General features: G+C 42.6%; 1 protein-coding gene across 1 annotated transcript in view; it reads right to left on the bottom strand.

Moving 5' to 3' along the window:
- Window positions 1–25,818, bottom strand: part of LOC111147014 (myosin XVI) — a 471,268-nt gene that overhangs the window by 118,166 nt on the left and 327,284 nt on the right. The window contains exons 24-27 of the mRNA XM_022502858.1: window positions 18,370–18,445; window positions 12,473–12,648; window positions 9,891–9,971; window positions 8,777–8,982 (exon numbers count right to left, since the gene is read on the bottom strand). Coding sequence (XP_022358566.1) covers window positions 8,777–8,982; window positions 9,891–9,971; window positions 12,473–12,648; window positions 18,370–18,445 — 539 coding nt within the window. The remainder of the gene's footprint in view (window positions 1–8,776; window positions 8,983–9,890; window positions 9,972–12,472; window positions 12,649–18,369; window positions 18,446–25,818) is intronic.

Here is a 25,818-nt window from a genome sequence, read left to right as displayed (position 1 = left end):
CACAAAACACCGCAGAGATTCACCAAGGACCTTCCTCTTCTTTTCAGCTGTTTCCTTAGAGATGTAGGCAAACGTCGCTCTCCTCTAATCCCGCCCACTTCGTAAGGGAGGGCGTGGTAGTGGACTAATGTGACTGGCAATTTTGGTGAGAAAAATACAGAGCCTTCTCAGCTGCTAATAATAGACAACTGCTCCTGGTTCACGGTGGTCTTCCTCAGTTTCTCCAGGCTCCAAGCCTTCCCCGAACAGCCCCCCTCGTGGGGAAGTGTGGCTGGGTCCGCACTGTATGTAACTGAGGGTCAGGCTGGCCAGTCTTAGGGTTGGCTCTATTAGCAGGAACTGTTGGCTCTTATGCCAAGAGCTGTCTTTAAAGGTGACATTTTGATCATTTTGTCTTCCCACTTCGATCAAAAATTGAATAAGGATAAAGATGCTATTGATTAGGTCTCTTCAAAGATCCCAATGACAACCTGAGGTTCTTTGTAGACTCTTGAACCACTGAGATCATTCAGATAGAATCAATGAAAACTACCAACTAAGGGTCACATTAAAAACCACTGTTGTTCTATAAGCAGAATTAAATAATTTGTAAGTAATGAAACACATAAGTTATGGGTAAGTATTTAAAGCTGGTTTGGCCCTAAAAGCAAGATCATTTCATGATTATGTTTTGCCAAACATAACTTATAATTAAAAACATGGCAATATATCAGTGGAGGGGCATGGGGAAGCCCATATAAATCAAGTAATGAATAATAAGATACGGAATTCTGGGACTGAATTTTTAATGTTCTTATAAAATTGTTTTAGAAATACAATAGAATTAATTGTTAAAATACTGAATTCCTGTAGCTTCCTGTCTATTTTCCTAGAATAGCACAGTCACCCTGATTTCATTCATTTCATATTGGATGCTTACTGGAGTGGAATTATTTAGTAAATTATTTTAGACTGGTCAGTGTGGAGTATGTTTCCAAGGAACTGTTAGAAAGTTCTCAAGCAGAGAAAGTCAATTATCAGATGGTTTCACTTACTTGCGGAACAGAAGGAATAGCATGAGGACATTAGGAGAAGGAAGGGAAAAATGAAGGGGGGAAACCAGAGAGGGAGACAAACCATGAAAGACTGTGGACTTGGAGAAACAAACCGAGGGTTTTAGAGGGGAGGGGGTGGGGGTGGGGAGAGCCTGGTGGTGGGTATTGTGGAGGGCACATATTGCATGGAGCACTGGGTGTGGTGCATAAGCCATGAATTTTGGAACCCCACATCAAAAACTAGTGATGTACTATATGGTGACTAACATAATAAAAAAAAATAATAATAAAAAAAGAAAATTGTAAAACATTTTTGTGTTCACTTTTTTTTGTTATTTTACATGTAATCGTGCAGTTCTCCATCTGCAAGGATCACATTTCTTACTCACTTGGAGCTCACTTTCCAGGAGTCACGATTCATCAGCCCATTCTCCATCAGCCAGCTGCCCCGTTGCCGCTGCATGACCATGCAAAGTCACTGGTGAGGACAGGGACACTGGTGGCCGTGAACCCCACGAAGCTAACTGGGTTGTTTTTCAGGAAGCAGAGCAAAGGAAATGCAGAATGAAGGGCCCAGGTCTGCATCTGGAGACATCTCCAAGGATTTTTTTTCCCCATGGAGGTCAGGGTGCTGCTCGGGGGTTCCCGCTCTTCCAGCAGGAAGAGGGCGTGGGGAACGTGAGCGCGTGGGAACAGGGCCAAGGTCAACGCTGCACCAGCACCATGGATGGATTAAAGACACCCTCAGGGGTGAGAGGTGTGAGCCGTTACCCGAGTCCCCGGGGACCGGAGTTTGCTCTGAGGGCAAACGAATGCTGCAGTAATGGCAGCCCAGGGGGGGAGTGAGGGCGAAATGAGTGACCCTTGGGGACAGCGCAGCACAGTGCCCAGCCTCCGCCATGCTGATGAATGCGCTTGAGGCATATTTAAGTCAAAGCTGGCAACTCTTAAGGACATAACTAACTCGTATCTGGGTAATGAGAGTAGTTGTGTGGAAAGCTATTCTGAGGACCAGAGTAACGAGCCTGCAGCGGCGATCTGGGGCGTGACCCACAGTGGGCCTCCACGCACGCGGGGAGGACTTCCTACCCGAGTGACATCTGAGTCAGCAGAACGCTCCACGAAGAGATGAGGGGACGAGCATGGGAGGCAGAAACGGACAAGGGATACCGACCCCGGAAACAGACAACCCGAGCCAGGTCACGGAAACGCAGAAGCAAACATCAGTCACCTTTCCCTCTCTACCCCCTTTCTATAGACACGGTTCCCCAGCTCCACTGGAAAGGGGGGATGGACCTAGATAAGGGGTCAGCTGCCCTGGGGCCCAAACCACTTGCACTCTGTTCCTGTGGGTCTTTCCCCCACATGCCGTTGGCAGCTGCGCGGGGCCCCACGCGGAGCCGGGTACTGGCAGGAGCGACCTCGTGGCCTGCCGCTGACAGCCATGACCACCATGTGGCCTTTTCTAGAAAAAGTTCACACATGCCCTGAGTAGATTATGCGGGAAATGATGATTCACAACCCACTGAGCCCCCAAACAGGTTCCCAATAAAGACAGAACGATGCTTCAACTGAAATGGCTTCTAGAACCTATGTCTGACCCTTCTCTTTCCAATTTCACATTTCACTGAAAAGTCACCAGTCCTCTCCTCCCGAACTTCATGAAACCAGCCCTGAGATGAGTTGTAGAAGGACGAACATGGTCAGCCTTGGCACGACCACCCGAAAGGAAACAGATCTTTTTGCCAATTAAAGCTTTTAGGACATTTAACAGCTCCTGAACTTACTAATTCACGTTTCTATTAAAGATGCATTGACAGCACCTGGCAGCCTGTCCATGCCACGAGGAGAACTTCTAGAAGATCAGAGCACAGATCGTTCTCCCTCACCACGCCAAGCATAATACCACTACCGGGGGTGCTTCTCAAGGGCACGTCTTTCTGTCTTTTCCAAATAAGGTTGTGGCCCCAAAGGGTGAAGCCTGGAGTGATGTCCTGCTCTCCCCTGCCAACCGTAAGTCAGTCCATAGAGGAACGGTGGGCATGAGCCCCAAGCTCGTCCCCCAGCATCCAGAGGTAGATTCCAAAAGATTTCCCTGTCGTTTCTGGAAGAAGATAAAACGTGAGAGGCTCATGCTCTGAGCAAAGCAGAGACTTATGGGAGTAAGAGCTGCCATGGGCCGGCTTCCCACTGGGAAGAGGCGTTCGTTACGATGTCACAAGCCCAGAACTGAAAGAAAGTTCTGGAAAATGATGGTACCGCACCTTACAAGGTAAAATGCATGGTACCATTCCTTGAAGGACTTCTCAAAATAATTTCCCTAGGGGTGCCTGGGTGGCTCAGTCAGTCCTGGCTCAGGACATGTTCTCAGGGTCCTGGGGTCGAGCCCCTCATCGGGCTCCCTGCTTAACAGGGGGTCTGCTTCTCCCTCTCCCTTTGCTGCTTCCCCTGCTCATGCTCTCTCTGTGTCAAATAAATAAAACTTTAAATAATTTCCTTAGCATTGCCTCATATTATACTTCCCTCAATTCTAGAATTGGAAAACAAAAACGAAGACAAAACCATGATGGTGTTATATTATTCAACACACTGAAGTCACATATACTTATTGGGAAGAGATGGAATAATAGGAATTCTTACACATAGGAACAGCTGTGGAAGATCTTTCTTATTGTTCCCAATTATTTGCATGTTCTCCCTTCAAGGGGATACGGTAGCTGGTTCTGACATTGGCCACAATCCATTGCTTCTTCCAGGGGGTAGACCTGGATTGGTCTGCAACTGTTTGACCAAGAAAACACAAGGGCAGTGATGATGGCCCAGTTCCAGGCCCAGCTTCTAGGACTGCAAGTTTCCCTTCTTGCCCCAAGAACTGGGAGCTGCCAGGGAAGAGTTCCAGACTGTGCTGCTGGAGGAACACCAAGGCACATGAGCGAAGAAGCCATCATACACATCCAGCCCAGCTAACACGAGTGTCTTCTTCTATCTGGCTGTAACTTTTGGAAGACCCCAAGCAAGAATTGCTCACCTGAGCCCAGTTAACCCACAGAACCAGGAGAAATAACACATTGTTTTATATCATGAAGTTTTGTGGTGTTTGCTACATAGTGACAGATGAACGGAGCCAGAAGTTGGTTGTGTGTTGTATAGTTTCTCTGAGGAGTAAAACATTTTCCCATCTTATTCATGGTGGCCTTGGCCAACAGATTGCCTTTAGGCAATGGAATATAAGCAAGTGACAAGAGCCACAGCTCGGGAGATGTTGTAACAGGCATTCCGGCCATTTCTCCTCTCCCGCCGACACAGAAAGGGCACGTCCCACCTCGCAGTTCTTCCTGGGACCATCATGGAAAAGACTCCCATATCAGAGCTGGGCTGAGCTTTGCTGTACTACTTCCAAATCACAGAAATGAGTACAAGAGAGAAAATTTTGCTATTACAGGCCACGGACGTGGGATTTTATCTTCCGCAGAATCAACTGCTGAGAGTTGTCATTTACAAAGTCACCTGAAAAATTTCACGAGCCAGACCGACATTAGGGAAAGTCATTGACACAGAAGAGCATGAGAGCCATCCGCTCAGTGTCACTGAGCAGGCTCGAGAAGCACGAAGGGTGGCAGGCGTTCTGCTAGAGTCCAGGCATGCAGTAGGACCTGCCCCTCATGCAAGCAGCCTATGGTCTCCTGTGGGCAGCAAATATGTTCTGGAAGGGGTGAGAGAGTCAACATTTCAGCCTTTTGCATGCCAGGAGACAACACTGAGGACATTATGCAGTATGTCGCTAACCATTTAAAATATAACAATTTAAAGACGCATGAGACATTTTTAGCTCTCAGGCCATATGAAAGTAGGTGACAGGCCAGATCTTGCCCATGGGCTGTGGTCTGCTCACCTCTGGTCCAGTGGTTGAGGTTGGCCATTAAAGGGCTATTTCCAGGGAGTGTACAACAACTGTCTTGCTCAAGCATTTTCTGAAGCATCGAGGAGAGACACCAAGCAATTTAGGAATCTATGAAAGATTTTCCAAAGGAGGGAATGCCCAAGTGAATCTTGAATATCAAGTAAATACTATGAGTAAATGGACACAAAGGCAAGAAGGATGAGAGAGTTTTTGGAACCACAGGATATGTGCACCTAAACTCTGTTTCCTTCCACTAACACTAGAGCATTTCATAGCAAGAACAAGCACCCAAAATTTCCCAACGTAATTCGTCCAGCTTGGCTACCATGGACACCATGGAAACACATCCTACAAATGCAGGTATCCTCGCCAGCCTCCACTGCCGTCACAAAATACCACCGACTGGGCAGCTTAACAACAGGAGTTTATTTTCTCACAGTTCTGGAGTCTGGGAAGTCCAAGGTCAAGGCGCCGGCCAATTTAGTTTCCATGGAGGTCTCCTCCTGCCTCCTGCCTTGCCGAGAGCTGCCTTCTCGCTGTGTCCTCACATAGCACACACAGAGAGAGCACGCACCTGCTCTCTGATGACTCTTGTCACAAGGACACTAATGCTGTCGGATCAGGGCTCCAGCCCATGAGCTCACTCCACGCGGATTCCCTCCCACAAGCCCCATCTCCAAGTGCACTTACAGTGGGGGTGAGAGCTTCAGCCTATGAATTTTGAGCGATGTACGATTTAGCTCAGAGCAACAGGACACCAGTTGTGGATCATGACGCTCCTTTCCTTTTGCTCGTATGTCCAAACTTGTGGAGTCTTTTGTTGTGGGAGGCAGGACCTTACATCTTTATCATCCCCCTGGGAAGCTACTGATGCTATTAGGCGAACACTCAGCAGGCATACCTCTACATTTAATCAAAACTGGATCCGCTAGACTAATGAGATTCTCCAGTCTCAGTTAGGAAGTCTCAGAACGATTGACAGTTATTAAAGCCGAAATACCACAAAGCAAATTTGCAATATCATCACATCCACCTACAGATTCCATAAGAATGTCATTATCCCCATTTAGTGTCATGTTGGATTTCAGGAAAAGTAAACGCCATTCAGATAAGTAGGTGCTTGCTTCACCACAGGACATCTTTTGCTTCTCCGTCTGATATATTTGTGGCGATCATATTCCTTTCTGTGTACTAAACGAAGTAATCTGTTTTCAAAGGGTTTTATTCTCCAACGATTAAGACAAGGTGATAGGAAGAGAAAATAAGTATTTTACATAGGAACAATACATCTGTTATCAGTTATCAATTTAATAGGAAGTTCTGGCAAGCAAAACTTCCTATTAAATTGCACCTTTAATCTTTGTTTATATAATGATGCTTGATTGCCTGGGGCAATGTCAAAGTTCTGATGAGCTTTCTAAATAAATATTAAATTATAGTGGAATCACTATGCTATACACCTGCAACTTAGGTAACACTGCGTGTCAACTATACTCAAATACAAAAATTATGTTATTTCCTGACATGACAGTATGTGAATTATATTTTATTCCAGTTCTATAGAAATGGATCATCTCTGTATGGACCAGTGTTTTTTGTGACAATAGCGGACACTGTCATCCTTCATTTAAGGAAGATGGTGGCAAGATGCCCGGTGGCTCAGTCGGTTAAGTCTCCAACTCTTGATTTTAGCTCAGGTCTTAATCTCAGGGTGGGGAGTTCAAGCCCCACATTGGGCTCCATGCTGGGCACGGAGCCTACTCAAAAAAAAATATATGGTGGCGAATATCCACTGATGTAAATGAACAATTCCATCTATTGATATGCCACTGAAAATAAGGATAAGTAGAAATCATATCTTCTTTTAAATAAGGGGCTGGTGAAAGCAATGCAAAGATTTACCAAAAAATATTATTTCTCATCCCTGCTACTCTTTTAAACAAACCACGGCTATAGTCTCTGTTATATAGAAATATTTCTTTAAGTTGAATAAAGAATAATCTGTAAGGCCAGGTTCATTCTGAAAGCGCTGGTTAAACACAATGCACAGAAATTGTTATTGTGTAAGACATGGTCCCTGCCTAGAGGTCATGGTAGACAAGAGATGCGTATATGTGAAATGCTGTACTTAGTTTTAAAAGACATCTCATACACTCTTTTCCTAGAGGTCCTGGTTGAGTATATACGTCAAAGTAGACTTAGGGGAAAAAAAAACAAACAACAAGGCAGAAAGCATTTCCTAATCATTCTGATATGTAATATAGATACACACATGGGCACACACAGTCACGTTCACCATAAGGCAATTCAAATAACTTATTTTCAGTTAGCAGCTTCCTCACGCTGGTGGCTCAAGTGGAACTTCTGGTCAACCAAGTATTAAATCTATTTTCTTTTTTAAGATTTTATTTATTTATTTGATAGATAGAGATCGCAAGTGGGCAGAGAGGCAGGCAGAGAGAGAGGAAGAAGCAGGCTCCCTGCTGAGCAGAGAGTCCCATGCGGGGCTCGATCCCAGGACCCTGAGATCATGACCTGAGCCGAAGGCAGAGGCCTAACACACTGAGCCACCCAGGCGCCCCCAAATTTCTTTTCTTAAATAAATGGTTTGTCGAATAGATTTTCCATACTAGTTGTACAGTTAGTTTGAACCATAAATGCTACATTTTATTCTGGTAATATTGATAATATTTTATATCCATATTATTTTTAAACTTTACCTTCTTTTATATAGGATTACTAAATACTTTTTTCTTTTCTTTCTTTCTTTTTTTTTTTTTTTTTTGCTTACTTCCCTATTATTTTGTAATTGGCTAAGAACAAACATTGTCATTATTTTCACCAGTGCCTGTGTTGCAATAAAACTTTATTTACAAAAATAGGGGTGGGGGCTAGATTTGGCCAATGAGAGTAGTTTCCCTGATCTAGAAAAATATTTTGTTCATGGACATAGGGGAGAAAATAATCACATATATACGTTCTTTTATTTTTATTTTTTGGGGGGGCAGAGGGAGAGAATCTACTTTTTTTTTTTTTTTTTTAGGGCAGGGAGGGAGAGACAGGGACCCTTAGCAGGCTCCGTGCCTAGTGTGGAGCCTGACGTGGTGCTTGATCTCACAACCCTGAGATCATGACCTGAGCTGAAATCAGGAGTCGGATATCCTACCGACTGAGGGGCCCCTATATTCTTTTAAATAAAAAATTTTAAGTAAACATTATATGCAACAATCTTAGAAATCTTTAAATCCAAGAAAATCTACTCACATAAAGTAACATGAAAACGGTTTCCAAGGTATCAAAGTTCTGTCACTTTTTTACAAAAAGCTTGCTCAGTGTGTTTCATTGTTTCCCAGAGTATTTTGTTTACTGGGCTTAGAAGAATGTACCTGAACCTTGAACAAGACAGGTTTGAAGTGTGCGGGCCCACTTATACGGAGATTGTTGTATATAAATATAGTACAGCACTGTAGATATGTTTTCTCTCCCTTAGGATTTTCATAATAACATCTTCTTTTCTCTGGCTTACTGTATTGTAAAAATATGGTATATAATATGTATAACACACAAAATGTATGTTAATCCACTGTTTGTGTTATTGGTAGGGTTTCTGGTCAACAGTAGGTTGTTAGTAGTTAAGCTGTGTAGGGATTGGAAGTTACACACTGATTTCCCACTGTGCGTGTGGGGGCAGGCGCCCCAACCTCCCCCATGGTTCAAAGAGTCAACTGTATACACAATAAAACCAAGGCCTGAAACAAAGAACAAAACAGGAGAGCCTTGCTAGCACGTCAGCAGGATGTCACACCGAGCAAACACACAATGTTTCAAGAGCAGAATTTACCTTGACAGGAAATCCGAGAAGGAAAGGCGAACAGGGTAACCATATCGGATGGTCTTCACCATGTCCAGGACCCCAATATATTGTAGCTGAGCAGACACGTAAAAATTGTCAAAAGTATCTGGCAGCCTTGAGTTATTGGGCTTGATGCAATGAATAAAGTGTGGAGTCCGCTTCTGAAGTTTTCCGATAATATCCGTTAGAGATTTCTAAGGAGAGAAGCAAAACACAGCTTATTCTCCAAAGACCACACTGACGGCAAATATAAAGGGCTTTTCAATAAAAATGCTTTTTTTAAATCATTTTTTTAAATTTATTTTCAGCATAACAGTATTCATTGTTTTTGCACCACACCCAGTGCTCCATGCAATCCATGCCCTCTCCAATACCCACCACCTGGTTCCCCCAACCTCCCACCCCCCCACCTCTTCAAACCCTTCAGATTGTTTTTCAGAGTCCATAGTCTCTCATGGTTCACCTCCCCTTCCAATTTCCCCCAACTCCCTTCTCCTCTCCATCTACCCATGTCCTCCATGCTATTTGTTATGCTCCACAAATAAGTGAAACCATATAATAATTGATCTCTCTGCTTATTTCACTCAGCATAATCTCTTCCAGTCCCGTCCATGTTGCTACAAAAGTTGGGGATTCATCCTTTCTGATGGAGGCATCATACTCCATAGTGTATATGGACCACATCTTCCTTATCCATTTGTCCGTTGAAGGGCATCTTGGTTCTTTACACAGTTTGGCAACTGTGACTATTGCTGCTATAAACATTGGGGTACAGATGGCCCTTCTTTTCACTACATCTGTATCTTTGGGGTAAATACCCAGTAGTGCAATTGCAGGGTCATAGGGAAGTTCTATTTTTAATTTCTTGAGGAATCTCCACACTGTTCAATAAAAATGTTTATCTTTGATCCATAACTCTTTTATTATGAAGTCTCTGTGGCGTGAGTCTGTGTGTGTGTGTGTGTGTGTGCGCGCACGCACGTTGAGTGCTTACTTTTATCTGAGGGTACTCAATGGGTCAAAAATGGGGAAAATACACATATACCCTCTATAGTTGATAAAATCAAAATCTCACTTTTGGAAAACCACAAAACCAACTAACCCTGAGTTGTGATGCAATGGTGACGGGACCTCCCCGTTCCAGTCGCTGAAGAAATGTAGAGGCTCCTTTCTTCTTTAATAACTGTCATGAAAATAAAAGGAAATAAAGAAAGAGCAATTTATTTACTGAGGTATGTAGTCCTTTATTTTTAATTGAAATATCGTTGACACTTGTTTTAAGCATACAACACAGTGATTTTCGTAGTATTTTCCTAAAGTCCACGTAGAAGAAAAAAAGTCAGCCTCCCACCCACGTGAATTCACTCACAGGACGGCACAAATCTACAGAAGACTGTAACATTCAGTACCAAAGGATTCCCGGCGATGGTACTCTAAACTGGGGACATGGGCAGCTACTTGTTAAATAATACTACAGCTGCCAGCCTCTCAAGTACACTGAAGCTGCGTCCTGGCCCATCTGAGTCCTGAGGCCAAGAGCTGACTCTTGTTCAGCAGCAAACAAGTGCACGCTGGTGCCTTGCGTTACCATCACACGTGTTTGTCCAGAAGTGGTAGCTTCCTGCCCGGCAAACAGATAGTCGTGTGTGTTAACAAAACCTGACGTTCTAGCAATCACTGGTTTGTTCCCTTAAGTTGACCACAATCAATTTCTTCCCATTCTATTTTTCTTGCCCTTCCTCTTCTTTTTTTTTTTTTTAACTGCTCAAAGGAGTAGTAGATTACCTATCTGAAAAATGGCAAGACTCTGTGTTTTCTTCCATAAGTCATTGCATACAGCTCTTAAAAGAAAAAAAAATCATACATAGTAGAGATTAAAGGATAATGGAGATAAAAGAAGTCAGTGGAAATGAGGCCAATGGGGAAAGAAAGAAAGGGCAGAAGGTAATTAATTAAATCCCACCAGGGGTTAAAAGGAGCCCCAGCCACAGACGTACTGTATTGCCGTTCACAAAATCACACAGACTCAGACCAACATATCTATTGATCCAAAATCATTTACATTACAATAAAGAGGTCCTGATAGGAGAAAAACATCGGATGAAACCTTCTTGTCAATATGGTATTGTTGCTAGCGTGGAAGCAGCTCATTTCCTTCCACTGACATGAACCATCAAGCTGGAATGATCAATCCTGACAAGGGAACGTGAAAGGGGCGACTGGTCCAAGATCAACGGGTTTTCTACAGAAGCAAGCCAAGTGCGACGCTTGGTTAGAGTGGGGAAAACCCTGCCCGTCCTGCTGGTCACGGGCATGGATGTGCAAGGATGAAGGCAGCATGCACAGAAGGGAGGGATGAAACACTTATGGAATAATCGTAATAAATAAATCTCCATCCCTGGAAATGGAACACTCAATTTCCCTTTCTGGGCGGAGGAACCACTGTGAATTATCTTCCTTTTGCAGTCCTTTAGGGAAAAGACTAATGGCCTCTATGCCTGGTAATGTTTAATAATTAAGGTTAAAAATTACAGTTTAGAGGTGTGTGGTGATTCTGTGCTCTTGATTTCCAGGATGATGGAGAAAGGAAGGGCCAGGAGGTTCAGTGAAACCCTCAGGAGTAGAGATCTTCCTTATGAAGGGTAACTCTTTATCTTTTTTTATGTAAAAAAATGCCACTCTGTATTCAGTGAAATTGAATTCCCGTGATCAGACAGTCCAGGAATGACTCCATCAAAGGATCCCTAATTGTAGGGTCCATTGGCTACACACACACACACACAAACACACACACACACACACACACACACACACACACACACACGAGTGCACATACTCATTTCTAATATGTTATCTACATCTTGCCACTCTTCCAAAATAGAGCTGATTTTAATGATGCTTTTATTTTAATTGGTAAGCTCAAATGCATTCCAACAAGCTACAACAAGTGAATTTCTAAAATTGATTGTCCTGGATACCTTCCCAAACATATTTCTCATCTCCGTAGTTTTGGTGGCAGACAGAGCAAACCAGGCTACCATCAGGCACTGAATCCTTAACGTTAACACATTTCCTACCTATTTCCTATTGGTTTGAGACAACTCCGCTGAATCTGTAGTTCTGTTTTATAAATAGAACCTTTATGTTTTAAGTATAACCACACTTGTGTCGGACAAGTACACATTAAAACTAGTATAATACAAAAGTAAGCTTAAAAACCACATGCTATCCAGAAAAAATATTTCCAGCCCCAGAAACATACACACTGCCTATAAGAGAAACTACAATTTATTGTTTAGAGACCTAAAACCTCTGAAGTGATTAATGTCGACAGAATAAGGTAGCAAAGTTTATTCCCTGGAAAGCTACTGTCCCTGCAGTTACTTCCCATTCATCAAAAGGACAGTCACCGAGACAAGGCACAAATAGGATGTGGCAGAGACAACCAATAAAATCACTAATGTCCTATTTGCTATTGAATTTTCACTCTACTGCACTCTCCTCTACCGTCCCCTCTCTCTTAAGGTTATACTTCTGCCAGGATCCTTTTCATTACTTTTTGAAATTAAAATATCAATTTGTTCCCATCGGTTTTCAGAATTGCCTTTAAAAAAAGAAAAAAAAAAAAGTAAAGGTACTAAGCAGACTTAAGAACAACCAAACAAGAATCAGAGGAACTCCTACCTTACTGAGTTCTAGATAGTTCCTGTTTTCTCCAATAATTGAAGAAGCTGCCGTTTTCTTACTGAGCAGGGTGGATTTCTGTCCTCTGAACTTAAAAGAGGGATAGGAGGACACGAGGGATCCTGTCTGTGACAGTTTCGACTGGAACAAATGATGTATCACGACATTTTCACTAGCTAGGAAAGAAATAAAGCGATATTGTGAGTGGCATTCAAATCGTTATGTCCCCAAGCTTTAAACACAGTCCTCATTCCAGGGCTGTAAGCACTAGACATTCTCAGTGCAAGACCTAAGTGAGAGGTCATCTTTCTTTTTGCCTCTATTCTGTTTTCCCCACCATTAATCCTACCACTTAATGAATTCCGACCTTCTCTGTCCTGACCAGGAGTCCTAATCCGTGTCCCTGTACTCTACCTCAGCACTGGCCCTTGGCCTTCTGAGTAGCACTTGTGACTCTCCTAGCCTTGGGAACCCAGTCTTGCCTGTTTGGGTCTACAGGGCTTCAATTCTCTTGGCCAAGTCATGAAGACCTGTGGTTTCTGCCAGCAGCTTCCCACCCCAGAAACACATGTCCCAGGGTCTAACCCAGCTCCTGGTGTATGTAAACATTTGTAGGACCCTGTTTCATCTGCTTGTACCAGCTGTTAGGGGAAACAGTTCAGCTGCAAAGATAAAAAGCCAATGTCTTTTACATGTGACGTTATACAAATGTCTTTTACATGTGAGGTTATACAAATTCTATTAAATTTGGAATCGTATAGTGAAAACCACATACAGCGGTGAGAGCTCTATAAGACACCTTTCTCATGTTACCTACATTTGTATTTACATAATCCTCACAGTTGAGTTTCCTTTCCTACCTAATGACCATGACATACCTAGTTTGAGGATGATACAGGGTTAGAATGTAAAGTCGTGTGCACATCATTTAGGATCTTGTGGACCCGTCAGCTAGTTAGCTCTGTTGAGCAGCAAAGCCATTTTTCTACCTTTCCCACGCCCAGATTACTTTGCTTGCGCAGACTAACATGCTTAGTGACAAGGCATGTAAAGGAAAGTCACTACATGATAAACTAGGCAGAAGTGTCAGAAAAGGGAAGAACAATTGGGGAACGCAGGAAGGCAAAATGGAGCCCTGTGGTGTTGGATACAACTTAGGGCTAGCAGGATAAATTCATGATTTTTCATATAGAGCTACACACCCATATTTTATCTACGTATCTTCAGTTGTCTCGTTCTGAAGGGGCCTCAAAGCAAAGACAACCCAGTTAGAAATGAGCTCGTCAAGCCCCCAGACCTCAGTGTTTCTTAATACCATTCTTCTCTAAAATAAATCTAGGCCTCTTGGGCACAGGGCTGATTTGGAGGCAGAGCTGATAATCGTGGAACATTCTGGAAGGCTGGAATATCAGGAGGTGCTAAACAAGATCACGAGAACCTGAAGAAAAACCTAGGAGCTGGCTTGAAGGGCTGCTCACTGGCCGTATCTTGAACAACGTTAGTATCAAAATAACGATAAGTAATGGATTGTGAGTCATTTAATAAGAATCTACGAGCCCATACTACTAATAATTTAATTAGTTAATTAATGAGAAAGGGTAGTTCTTGCATTTGAATGTCACAGTTGATGGGAAAATGGGGGGTAGAAAATCGTGATTTTTGCAACCATCAGAGAAATTGCTGATTTGGGCAAGAATCTATCATGTATGTGAGCCAGCAGGTGAAAGTCTGATGTGGAAGAGAACATTGATTGCCTCATCTTCCTTATGAAGTGACAGAGTAAAACAGCAGCTTTCAATTACAGAAACCTAAACGGTGTCACCTTAGCATGGCTGTGTCACCAATGGTGTTTCAAATAGTCGGTGCGTCCTATGACTGGGTTGGGTGGAAGACCCTTGAGCTCCTCTGTGGGGTTTCTGCCCAGAAGGGGTGCACAGACACCAATGGGAGCCAACAGCAAATAAGCCCAGATTGAGGGACAGTCTTCAAAGTAACTGGCCTTTAGGTTTTAAAAATGTCAGTCATGAAAGAAAGTGAAATAAGTCAGTCAGAGAAAAACAAATATCATATGATTTCACTCATATGTGGAATTTAAGAAACAAATGAGCATAAACAATGAATCTTGGAACACTGAAAAAATAAAATTAAATTAAAAAAAAAAGAAAGAAACAAATGAGCAAAGGGGAAAAAGAAAAACCAACAAACAGGCTCTTCATTATAGAGAACAAACCGATGGTTACCAGAGTGGAGGGAGATGGCGGTCGGGTTAAATAAATTAAATAGGTTATATAGGGATGAGGGAGTGCACTTGTTGAGCACTGGGTGATATATGGAATTGTCGAATCACTACATTGTAAACTAATAACACTGTATGTGAACAAACTGGGATTACAATAAAAATAAACAAATGGGCGGAGGACCTAAGAAGACATTTTTCCAAAAGAAGACATATTAATGGCCAAGAGACACATGAAAAGATTTTCAGCACCCCTAATCACCAGAGAAGTGGAAATCAAAACCACCATGAGGTAGTACCTCACAGCAATCAGATGTCTAGTACCAAAAAGACAAGAAATAGTAAGCGTTGGTGAGGATATGAAGAAAAAGGAACTTGTACTCTTCTGACGAGAGTGTAAATTTGTGAAGCCACTGTGGAAAACAGTAGGGACGATCCTTCAAAAGTTAAAAGAGAAGTATCAGAATTCCACTGCTGTGTATTTACCCAAAGAAAATTAAAACATTAATGACTTGAAGATGTATGTGCCTCTATGTTTATTACATTACCTATAACAGCCAAGATATGGAAGCAACATAAGTGTCCCTCAAGAGATGAATGGATAAAGAAGATGTGGAATATTATTCAGCTACAACAAAGCATGAAACCTTGCCATTCAGGACAACATGGATAGACCTTCAGGGTATTTTGCTAAGTGAAATAGGCAGGCAAAGAATACCGTATGATTTTACTTATATGTGGAATATAAAAGCAAACAAAAATATAAAAAAAAATTCTTAAATAAAGAGAAAAAACTGGTAATTGCCAGACAGGAGGTGAATTGGAGGAATGAAACAGGTGAAGGGAATTAAGAGGTACAAACTTCCAGCTATAAAATAATTTACACAGATGAAAAATACAACATAAGGAATATAGTCCACAATACTGAAATAATCCTCTATGATGACAGATGGTGGACTATGCTTAACATGGTACTGAATAATGGATAGAATTGTTAAATCAATGTATACACCTGAACATAATGTAACCTTTTATATCAACTATACTTCAATAAAAAAATAAATACATAAGTAAGTATCATAAAAAAAAGAAAAAAGAAGAAAAAAAAAGAAAAAGATAAGCAGAGAGAATGTCCCAAATTAAAGAAGACTGAAGAGAAATGACAGTTAATGCAGCGACTGACCCTGAATTGGGGGGAAACCATCATGGAAGCCATCGCTGAAGTGAGCGGCCAAGGGATAGGGCTCGGGTCTAGATGTTGGCACTGCGTCAATGTTCAAATCTCAGACCGTTGTTTTGTAAGATAATGTCCTTTAGCTCAGGATATATACCGAAGATGCCTTTGCTAGGTCTCAAATGATTCAGAACACACATGTCATGCTCACACACACACACACACACACACACGCATACACATGCACACATGTATGTACGCACGTGCATGCACACACTTGCACACACAGGGAAGGATGGTGGGGAGTGGAAGGCAGGGTGAATGGGATGGAGAAGACAGAATAAAAGAAGGGAAATGAGGAAAATGAATTGGGAAAAGGGTTTATGGGAGTTTTTGGTACGAATTTTGTAACTTCAACTTGAAATCATTTCAACATCAATAGTTCAGGTTGATGTTGAAATGGGAAGTGTCCTCCGAAGGAGGTCTGTAAACATTGTATCCAGTGTTTTCCTGCCAGTCCACCAGGATACGGGAACTTAGATGAATAGTTTATGAGCAAGTGTGCAGAGGCACTCTGAGACAATAGACTTGAGACTTTATGTCACATCTCAGGCACAGGTGAGAGCACTCACTGCATTTCTGCATGAGCTATGTCTCTAAGCTACCTGCCTCCCTTGGGCCAGCTGGCTCACGATCCCATAACAGAGCCTACAACCTTTCTCAGCTGGGAACTTTTTGATAATAGGAAGACTTAATCAGATACTATAAACAAAGTACCTAGCAAGGTACTCAAAAATTAAAAAAAAAATCTATAAATTACACTTGCTTTTAACAACGATTTACCGCATCAAATAATTTCACAAATTCATAAAATACTATCACAACCATACATCTTTTTCTTATATGATAGAATGGGTGAGGAACTATGGCCCGTGAGCCAAATCTGCCCACTGCCCGTCTCTGTAAACAAAGTTTCGTTGGAGCAAAGGCATGTCCATTTGTATTGTCTAGACCTGCTCTGTCATCGTAACAGTAGAGTTGAAAAGTTGCAACAGAGACCTTACGGCTTGCAAAGCCTGAAGTGTTTATTCTCTGGACCTTTATAGAAAACACCTGCCACCTCCTGTATAAACATGGAAGAATCTATTGTAAATTTTGTCTGCTTGCTCAGATGCCAAAAGAATTTAGAACAAAACAAGACTCACTTGTGTTCTCTTGGAACTTAATAGCAAGTATACACAAAAGAATGACTTTAAAGGGACTCTGTTAAGGTAAGGAGAAGACAATATCACTAACTATCACATTCTCTCTCTAAATACATATTCCATCACCTGAAATACAAAAATAAAGAAAAAGGCATTGTGCTAACTTCAAAACCACGCTATATATTAGATCTTCAAACAAGGTATGACTTAGATGGCAGTACACTATCAATGGAAACTCAAATAATTGGAAACTAGAAGGAAGATATTTCCAGTGATAATCAACAGGGTCAGTTATTTCCATTCTTTTCTTCTACATGCTATCATTCCAACCCCACACTCCTTCCGCTAGTCTCAGTTTTAAGAGAACTCAATCGCTATAAGTTCTGAGAGACGAGCTCAGTAAGTCCCCCTGAAAAACGATCTATGGCATCCGTACCACATGATTTAAGGTAAATACGGTCCTCAAGCCAGCGGTGATTATTTCCAGCTCAAAGCCCTCAATTTGTCTCATGAAGGGCAATCACGGGCTTCTTTTTTCCAGGAAAGATAAATGACTCAGCTCATGGCTAGCAACTTAAAGCATCAAGGATGATACATTTTAATTCACTGAAAAGGTTGTTAGGGAAACGAGAACCAAGGGCTACAGAATGGCTATGGAGAAAGAATGACTAGAGTCGGCAGAAGTATACATATTGATACATATAAGGGCACTGTATAGAAGTGTAGTATATACTTAGTCCCCTGTTGTATAGAAATAGATACAAGTACATAAAGGGCTGAGATTCACTAACTAGATAGAGGCTGTCAGTTGATACATACAGATAAGCATGTGTGTGTGCACATATGAATTTGTGCCCCTCCTCTACTTCATGGGTATTAATTCTTTATAACAGAAAGTACGAGAATAAATACCACCCTGAGGTATGCTCCAGACTTCAACTTCAGTAATGAAATTCACCCTGCTGTGGCCTAAATAATTTTGGAAGCTGTATTAATCTTCATTAGTCTTCACAAAAGAGCTTTTTTATATTCATACCAGTAGAGTGGTAAAGGTATTTTATATTTCTATCTGCTAAAAGCTTAGTTAAATTATGGTTCCTACTAGACTCCAAATTAGATTGTAGCCAATGTACACTGTGGCAAGATCCATTCTTTATTATTCCGGGCTTTAGAATGTAAAAGATATTTCAATTCCCCTGTCGCTGGTGGCATATCGCAGAGGAGAGTGTTCAGAAATGGGGAAAGAGTGTGTGGCATTTTAACCATAGGGGAAAAAACTTACTTTTCATTACAAATAGAAGATTCTGTGAAAGGGTGTCTTTATTTTTTTCAATTGCTCCAACGATTTCATACATTACCTGTAATAAAAGAAAACGGCGTGGTTACTAATGTTTAAATATGGCCACAAAAATAATCTCCTTTGCAGAATAATCTGACTCAGAGAAAGTTTCCAATTATTCACCAGAGGTGTTTCCGGTCTTCAAAGTTCATCTTACACCCCAGGTTGAAGCTCCTTTCTGCACATCAAACAAGGGACACCTCTCCTGTACTAATTTTCCAAGTCCTCCTCTAACTGTGAGTTTAAGAGGAAATGGTGGTGACTCGCATTCGTGCAGCCCCCCCTTCATTCTCGAAGACCTTCGTCTTCCCAGAAAACTCACTAAACCGGGCAGGGGGTTGCTGCCATGCCTGGGGAAGAGGGCGTGATTCCAGTTGGAGAAATTCAGTGGTCTCTTTATTCAGAGATTCCTTTTGGATCATTTAAACAGTTAATGTTTAAAATGAAGAAAACATGATGGGGGTCCTGGCTCAGTCGGTAGAGCACGAGACTCCTGACCTCACGGTTATGAGTTTGAGCCCCATGTTGGGTACAGACAGTACTTAAAAATAAGCAAAGAAGAAAAGATGATAGTGAATTAAACACATAGACGCAGAGCACAGACAGACACACACACACACACACACACACACACACACACACACAGATTGGACTACCTGATTCTCTCTAAAAACATTTCTTGTCTTTGCTCTTGTTATGGTCTCGTTTTTTATGGCCATTTCTACCTGATCCCACAGTAAAATTCCTGCCGTACCTTGAGCACAGTGACTACAAATTGTCCAACTCCGTCTCCCTGCAGCAGCCAACAGAACGCCTGTCCATCGGCCACATTCAATCAATATCTGCTGAAATGAACTTAAAGGTTTTGGTATATTATGACCAAATACAGCAAAACACTGTGCTGTCCATTTCATTAAAGGTTGTGCTTATGAGTCTTCCATTATCACAAGATCATATTTTGGAGCTTATGCTTTTTGGATCGTGCGTTGGAAAGTTCTCCTGAATGGCACCTGTACCAGGCAATGTGGAGAAAAAGCTAAGGTTCTCCCACTGAAACTCAAGTCCAGACCTTCCCAGCGGGAGACTCCAGTCACATACCTAGGAAACTGCATCTCCCACACATGTCCAAGGGCAAACGCTCACAGGGCAGTTGGATGCTGGCAGGAAGCATGGAGCTCAGCACACATTTCTACTTTGTATCCAATTAACAAATCTTGAAGCATGCGAGCATAATTGTTTTTGTGATAATGGGCAAACTGCGATACTCTCTTTCACGTGTTAACTAATAGTCTGAAGGGCGCTCCAAGCCTGAGAGCTTCTGACCTTACTCATAAGATATGGATGGCCCCAGTATTGACAGGATTTGCGTTCACAGCTCAACGCAGGTTTTAGACACTGCCCATAACAGTTGGTTATTGTATCATCACAATATAATAATGCAAATGACTGAGAATGTGTTACATGAAATTGGCATTAGTGGAATGTTAATACAGAGTTCCAAAGAATTTTTTTTTCCTGGCCCTGAACCTGGAATGAAGTCTTTCCTCAAGAAGTCCTTGCATACTTGAGGGGAAAATCAAAATGAGAGACCAACCCCCACCCCCAGACCCTAAAATATGCACACAGCACATTGCTGGTGGGCTAGTCAATATTTACAGTTTTCAGTGAATGGAGCCGAGAAATATACAACATATACCAAACACCTATGTGAGGGGTTTTAATTTTTAATTTTTTAATTTTAATTTTTTTTAAATTGTAATTTTAAAAATAAATTTTAAAATTTAATTTTAATTTTTTTAATTTTTAACTTTTTTTATTTTAAAAATAAAATACAATCTGATTCCAAATTTGGTCTTTCAACCATGAAATTTCTTCAATCAATGAAGTTTAATATTGGCCTTGTCTGAGGCAATTTGAAAATCTAAATAAATGATATCCACTCGTGTCTGTTTATTATGTCTGTATATAATCTGCTACCATTGCCTTAAAATATTTCTGAATTAAGCTTTTGATTTTAAGATCATTGCAGGTTCATGGGCAATTGTAAGGGACGCTACAGACAGGTCCCATGGGCCCTTTACCCAGTTCCCTTAAATGGTAACATCCTGCAGAACGACCATAGACGTCAACCCTGTTGGTAAGAGTCTGCTTCTGGGCTCTTTACTCTGTTCCATGATCTACGTATCTATCCACTCACCTCTGTCTTGATTACTGAAGCTTTACAATAAGACATTAAGTTAAACGGATGAATTCTTCCCACATTATTCTTCTTTATAAACATTGTTTTGGATGCCTAGGTGCCTCAGTCTTTTAAGTGTCTGACTCTTGGTTTTGGCTCAGGTCGTGATCTCAGGGTCATGAGATGGAGCCCGGTGTGGGGCTCTGAGCTCAGCAGGGAGTCTGCTTGAGATTCTGTGTTTCCCTCTGCCCTCCCCCCCTCTAAAATAAATAAATAACTCTCTTAAAAAATTGTTTTTAACTCTTCTAATTTATTCACAATTCCAAATAAATTTTAGAGCAATGTTGTCTATTGATAACTCTGTATCTAAACAAATTTTTGCTATGATTTCGATAGGAATTGCATTACACCTGCATAGCGATTTGGGGAGAAGTATTGCGATGCTGCTTGTCAATGAGACTACTGACCATGCCGTGTTCTTACCCACAAATGTGATGTGTCTCCCAGGCAGCTCTCTGTGTGCTTTCTTCACGGTCTTGCAAGTTTCAGCATACAGATTCTCCCCGTTTCTGTTAGACTTTTACCTATCAGCATTTTTTATGAGCAGTTGTAAATGTTATTGTATTTTTAATTTCGGTGCACTTATTAGTATATAGAAATGCAGTTGATTGTTTTTACATTTATGTTGTATCCTGTGACCCTGATGAACTCATTTATTAGTTCTACAAGACTTTTTTCCTTTTCCCTTTTTTTTTTTAGTAGATTCCTTGGGATTTTACATGTAGTCAACCACATCATCTACAAAAGGATCAATTTTGTTTCTTCCTTTCCAATATATCTGGCTTTAATTTCATTTCTCTTCTTAGCGCACTTGCTAGAACTTCCAGCATTATGTTTAATAAGAATGGTGAGAACAGACATCCTTGCCTTCTTTCTGACCTTGTGAGCAAACACTCATTTTTTCACCATTAAATATTATGTTAACTGTAGGATTTTTGTCAATGCTCTTTATCAAATTGAGGATGTCTCCTCTAACAATATTTTTCTGGGTGTTTTCATCATGAATGAATGTTGAATTATCAAATGCTTTTACTGCATCAGTTGGTACGATCGTGTGATTTTTTTTCTTCTTTAGCCTGTTAACATGGTGGATTAATCTTGACTGATTTTCAAATTATTGTACCAGCTTTGCATCTCCAGAAAAAAAAACAACAAATTATTCATGGTACATAATTCTTTTTACATACTGTGTAATTACAGTTGTTAATATTAAAAGTCTTTTTGCGTTTTCGTTCATGAGGAATACTGATCTTCAGTTCCGTGTGTGTGTGTGTGTGTGTGTGTGTGTGTGTGTGTGTGTTCTGTGTCTGGTTTTCACACTGGGTAATACTAGCTTCATAAAATGAAGTGGGAAGTGTTCTCACCTCTATTTTCCAGGTAAGAGTTTATAAGTTTAGTGTTAATTTTCTTTTAAATGTTTGATAGAATTCTCCAGTGAAACCACTAGGAATGGGAACTTTCTTTTTGGGGAGATTTAAATTCTAAGTTCATTTCCTTGATTCAGTTATGTATTTCATTGGGTAAATTGAGGCAGTTTGTGCTTTTTGAGGAATTGGTCCATTTCACCTAAGCTGGTGTTTGCGACAGTTACAGTTTTCCTCTCGATCTTTCTGGTGTCAGCACGGTCTCTGGCGAAATCCCGTTTTACTCCTGACAGACAGCGGTTGGTGTCTGTTCTCTTTTTTGTCCTTCTTTCTACAGATGTGTCATCTTGGGTTATTGGCAATCAGCCAGCCCTCTGTTTCATGGATTTCCTTTACTTTTTTTCAACTTAATTGATTTCTGTTTGCTTGCTTTGGTTTTATTTTGCTCACTTTTTTCCAGGTTCTTGTGGTAGGAACTCAGACCATCAACTGAGACCTTCCTCTCTTCTAACATACGCGTTCAACGATAGACATTTTTCTGTCTGCACTGTTTTCCCTGTGTCTCACAAATTCAGTACGTACTCTTTCCATTTTCATGTAGTTCAATACATCTTTCTAATTACTTCGAGACTTCTTTTTTGATCCATGGAATATACAGAAAGGCATCATTTAGTTTCCAACTATTTGGAAATCTGCCTGCCATCTTTCCGGTATTGATTTTTGGTTTGGTTGCTTTGTGGGAGGTAAGCCCACTCCATAGAATTCTAATCTTTCTGAAATTCTTTAGTTTCGATTTTCGCTCAGCAGGTGGTCTTTCTTGATACATATTGTGCTGGGACTCAAGAAGCAGGTGTATTCTGTTTTCACTGGTTTGAGCGCCCCGTAAGTGAGTCGGTCCTGTTGGTTAGCGGTGGTGTAGAGTTTTACTGTATCCTTGTGGAGATCCTTACAGATGTCCCATCACGTTTCCAGAGCAGGGTGTCAATGTCTCCAGCATAAACTTCTGTTTCAGCTGGCTTCTGCCTCTGGTGCCACTCAGCAGGACGAGAGAGGCCCAATCTCGTCACTGCCACTTGGGAGAAGCCAGCTCCCCACTCAACCACCACTGATGTAGAAGAGGGCTCTCTCATCTCTGCTGGGCAGTGAGGCGTTCTGGTCTCCCACGCCTCCCCTCCAACATATGCCCCTGGCTGTGGGGTGAGCAGGAGGAAGGGGCTGGCATGCGTCTCCATGGCTTCCTACGAAGCCACCACTGAGGGGGTATGGGGAGAGGGGAGCTGTGGCTGCGTTATCTCTGGGGTGTGCCCAACGTCCCAGCCCCCCACTAGGCCGCCTCTAACATTCTCTGCTGCAGTGGGGAGGTGGGGGTACAATACAAATTCAGAAACTTAGCACGAAAATCTAAAATAGGCCTATCCAATTCAAAATTGCATGCCCTAGGAGGAAAACTATATTTTAATGAGTGTGCCTAAAGGGTTGTGTTTGTTTTTGCTTTAAACAAAGGATAGAAAACAAAGTGACCACAGTTTAATAGTAATCTAATTATTAATCTATATTAATAATTATTAATGTTTATATTATTATATAACATATAACTATATTAATAATGATTAATAATAAATAATTACTATTAATTATTAATATAATTAATATAATCTAGACTAAAATAACACACTTTACTTTTTTATCCAAAAAGAATGCAAGATCTTGAAGTTAATTTTGAGAAAAGGATGGAATGGAAGAGCATTAAGTCAAGGAGCACTCCCATCGCATCCCCAGTAAGTCTCCACCTACAGAACGATGTCCACAAGATCCTTCCACACCAGGCACGTTTTGCATACTACCTTCCTCCTCACTCCCTGCCACTCTGTGGCCCAATCTGTCCCTTGACGGCCACCCTGCCTTGGCTTTTAGCCCCAGCTTCTCCAGCCGCCAGGGCCGAGTCTGCTCTGCAGACCCCGTGCTCCGGGGGCCCGAAGCTGCATGGGAGAAGCAGCAGCTGGGCGGGGGTGCGGGCTGGGGGAGACACCTTCTGGGCTCCAGCTTCGACCAGTCATGGACCCTGGTGGTAAACACATCAAGATACTGTGCCTTCTCGTCTCCAGGACAGGGGAAGGCACGTCAGCCTCTCTCTGTCTCTCCCCCCTGTCTGCCTGCCAGCCTCTCTCCAGCAGATTTTGAACATCATTGAACAAGGCTGTTAGCCCTCAGTCCGCACAGTACCTGGTTTTCTAGGCAACGCCCCACACCTGCTTCTAGCGCTTGCCTCTACCATCTTCTCTGACCTGTTCCAGAACTTTCTTACAGCACTGACCTGAGAAGGACACATGACATCCTCTAGGCCCTCTGTGCTGAGGCGGGCAGGAAGGCTGCCCCTCTTGCGGTGTGACTACGTCGGTCAGAATCCTGTGTCACTCTCCGAAGGAACTGCCTCCAAACAGAGCGGGTCCCCCAGGAGGGGTAGGGCCACCTGACGCCCGCTGCCCTCGCCCCCTTGGCATCGTCGGGACCTCGCCGACAGCAACGGCCTCTGGGAGGCAGAGGAGGCAACAACCGTATAGAAACAAAACCACAGAAGCCACAAAACTCCATGGGACGAACGTCCCTGGTTCCCGGGTGTCCCAAGGGAGGTGAGACTCACAGCCTAGGGGAAAGGACAGAGAACCTTCTACGGGAGAAGCTCCGTGCACCCCAGAAATAGCACCAGGCTTTGTGAGTCTGTGCCGTCAGGAGAACAGAGCCAGGCTGTCCTCTCAGCCATGCCCCCCGAGGAGGAGGGACTGGTGGACGGTGCGGTGGGAGCAGCAGGAACAGGGGCAGGCGGAGGCCTTTCTTGGTCACTTGCGTCAGCTGTCTCGCTGCTCTGCCTTGCTTATCCTTGCTGGTTTGTTATTCGGGGATGAAAGGAGAAAAACACAAAAGTAGCAAAAGATAGAGGCCCCGTTTCTGCTTTCAACTACCTTTTTCCTCTTTTCCCTCTGCCTTCACATAACTGGACTTCAGACTTCAGTTGTTTTTCCCTCTTAAGGACTGGAAGGTAGGGTTCACGTGCGAAGTGGCGGGGTCCCTCAAGCATGTAATGGAGACGTTTACGTGCATGGAGCCCGATGCCAGTGCTTCAGGAGGCTCTCTCCGTAGCCAGGGTCCTCTGGAATGAGTCTGTTCAATGAAAGACTCCAAAGAAAACTTAGCGTTTTGCCTGTGTTTCAGCAGTTAGCAGGACTCACACCAGTGCTTCGGCCTCGGGGTCCGTGGAGGTGTGTGGGCGACCCAGGGAGTAGGGGGTGCTGTTCTCCCGAAGTCCTTGCGCTAACACCCCAGGACCGCAGGACACACAATCACAAGATAGATCAGCTCAGCTGTCTATGTAAAAAGGAGACTGGAGCTTTCCCCGTGGGTATGAATCACACTTTATCAAGCTGCCTCATTTCCTGGGTCCACGAAGAAAAGTTACCAAATGCCAGCCGCATGCCTTCTCCTCCTCACTGGGGGCTGTCAGGCTCGGGCTGGGTCGATCACCAAGGAAACGGAAGCCAGAGGGGAGAGAGCTTCCTCTGCAGTCGGGGCTCTTGCTCTGCGCTGAGAGCAAGGGCAGGTGTGTTACTGCCCTTTGATAAGGAAGGTGCCTGGTCACAGAGCTGGGCTCCTGGGCCCTTTACCCCTCAGTGCGGCCCCCTGCAGGGGCTGGCCCTGCGACGTTGTGGAAGGTGTGCTCACCTGAGCACCTACTGTGTGCAAATACCTCCAGCGTTCCTAAAAACAGGCTTCGAAGTTTACTTACAGGAGCGC

Source organism: Enhydra lutris, unplaced genomic scaffold (genome assembly GCF_002288905.1).
Source record: "Enhydra lutris kenyoni isolate GAN:26980312 unplaced genomic scaffold, ASM228890v2 scaffoldscaffold15, whole genome shotgun sequence".
NCBI classification, from domain to species: Eukaryota; Metazoa; Chordata; class Mammalia; order Carnivora; family Mustelidae; genus Enhydra; species Enhydra lutris.
Note: the sequence above shows the minus strand (reverse complement) of the source record. Positions and strands in the feature narration are given on the sequence as shown.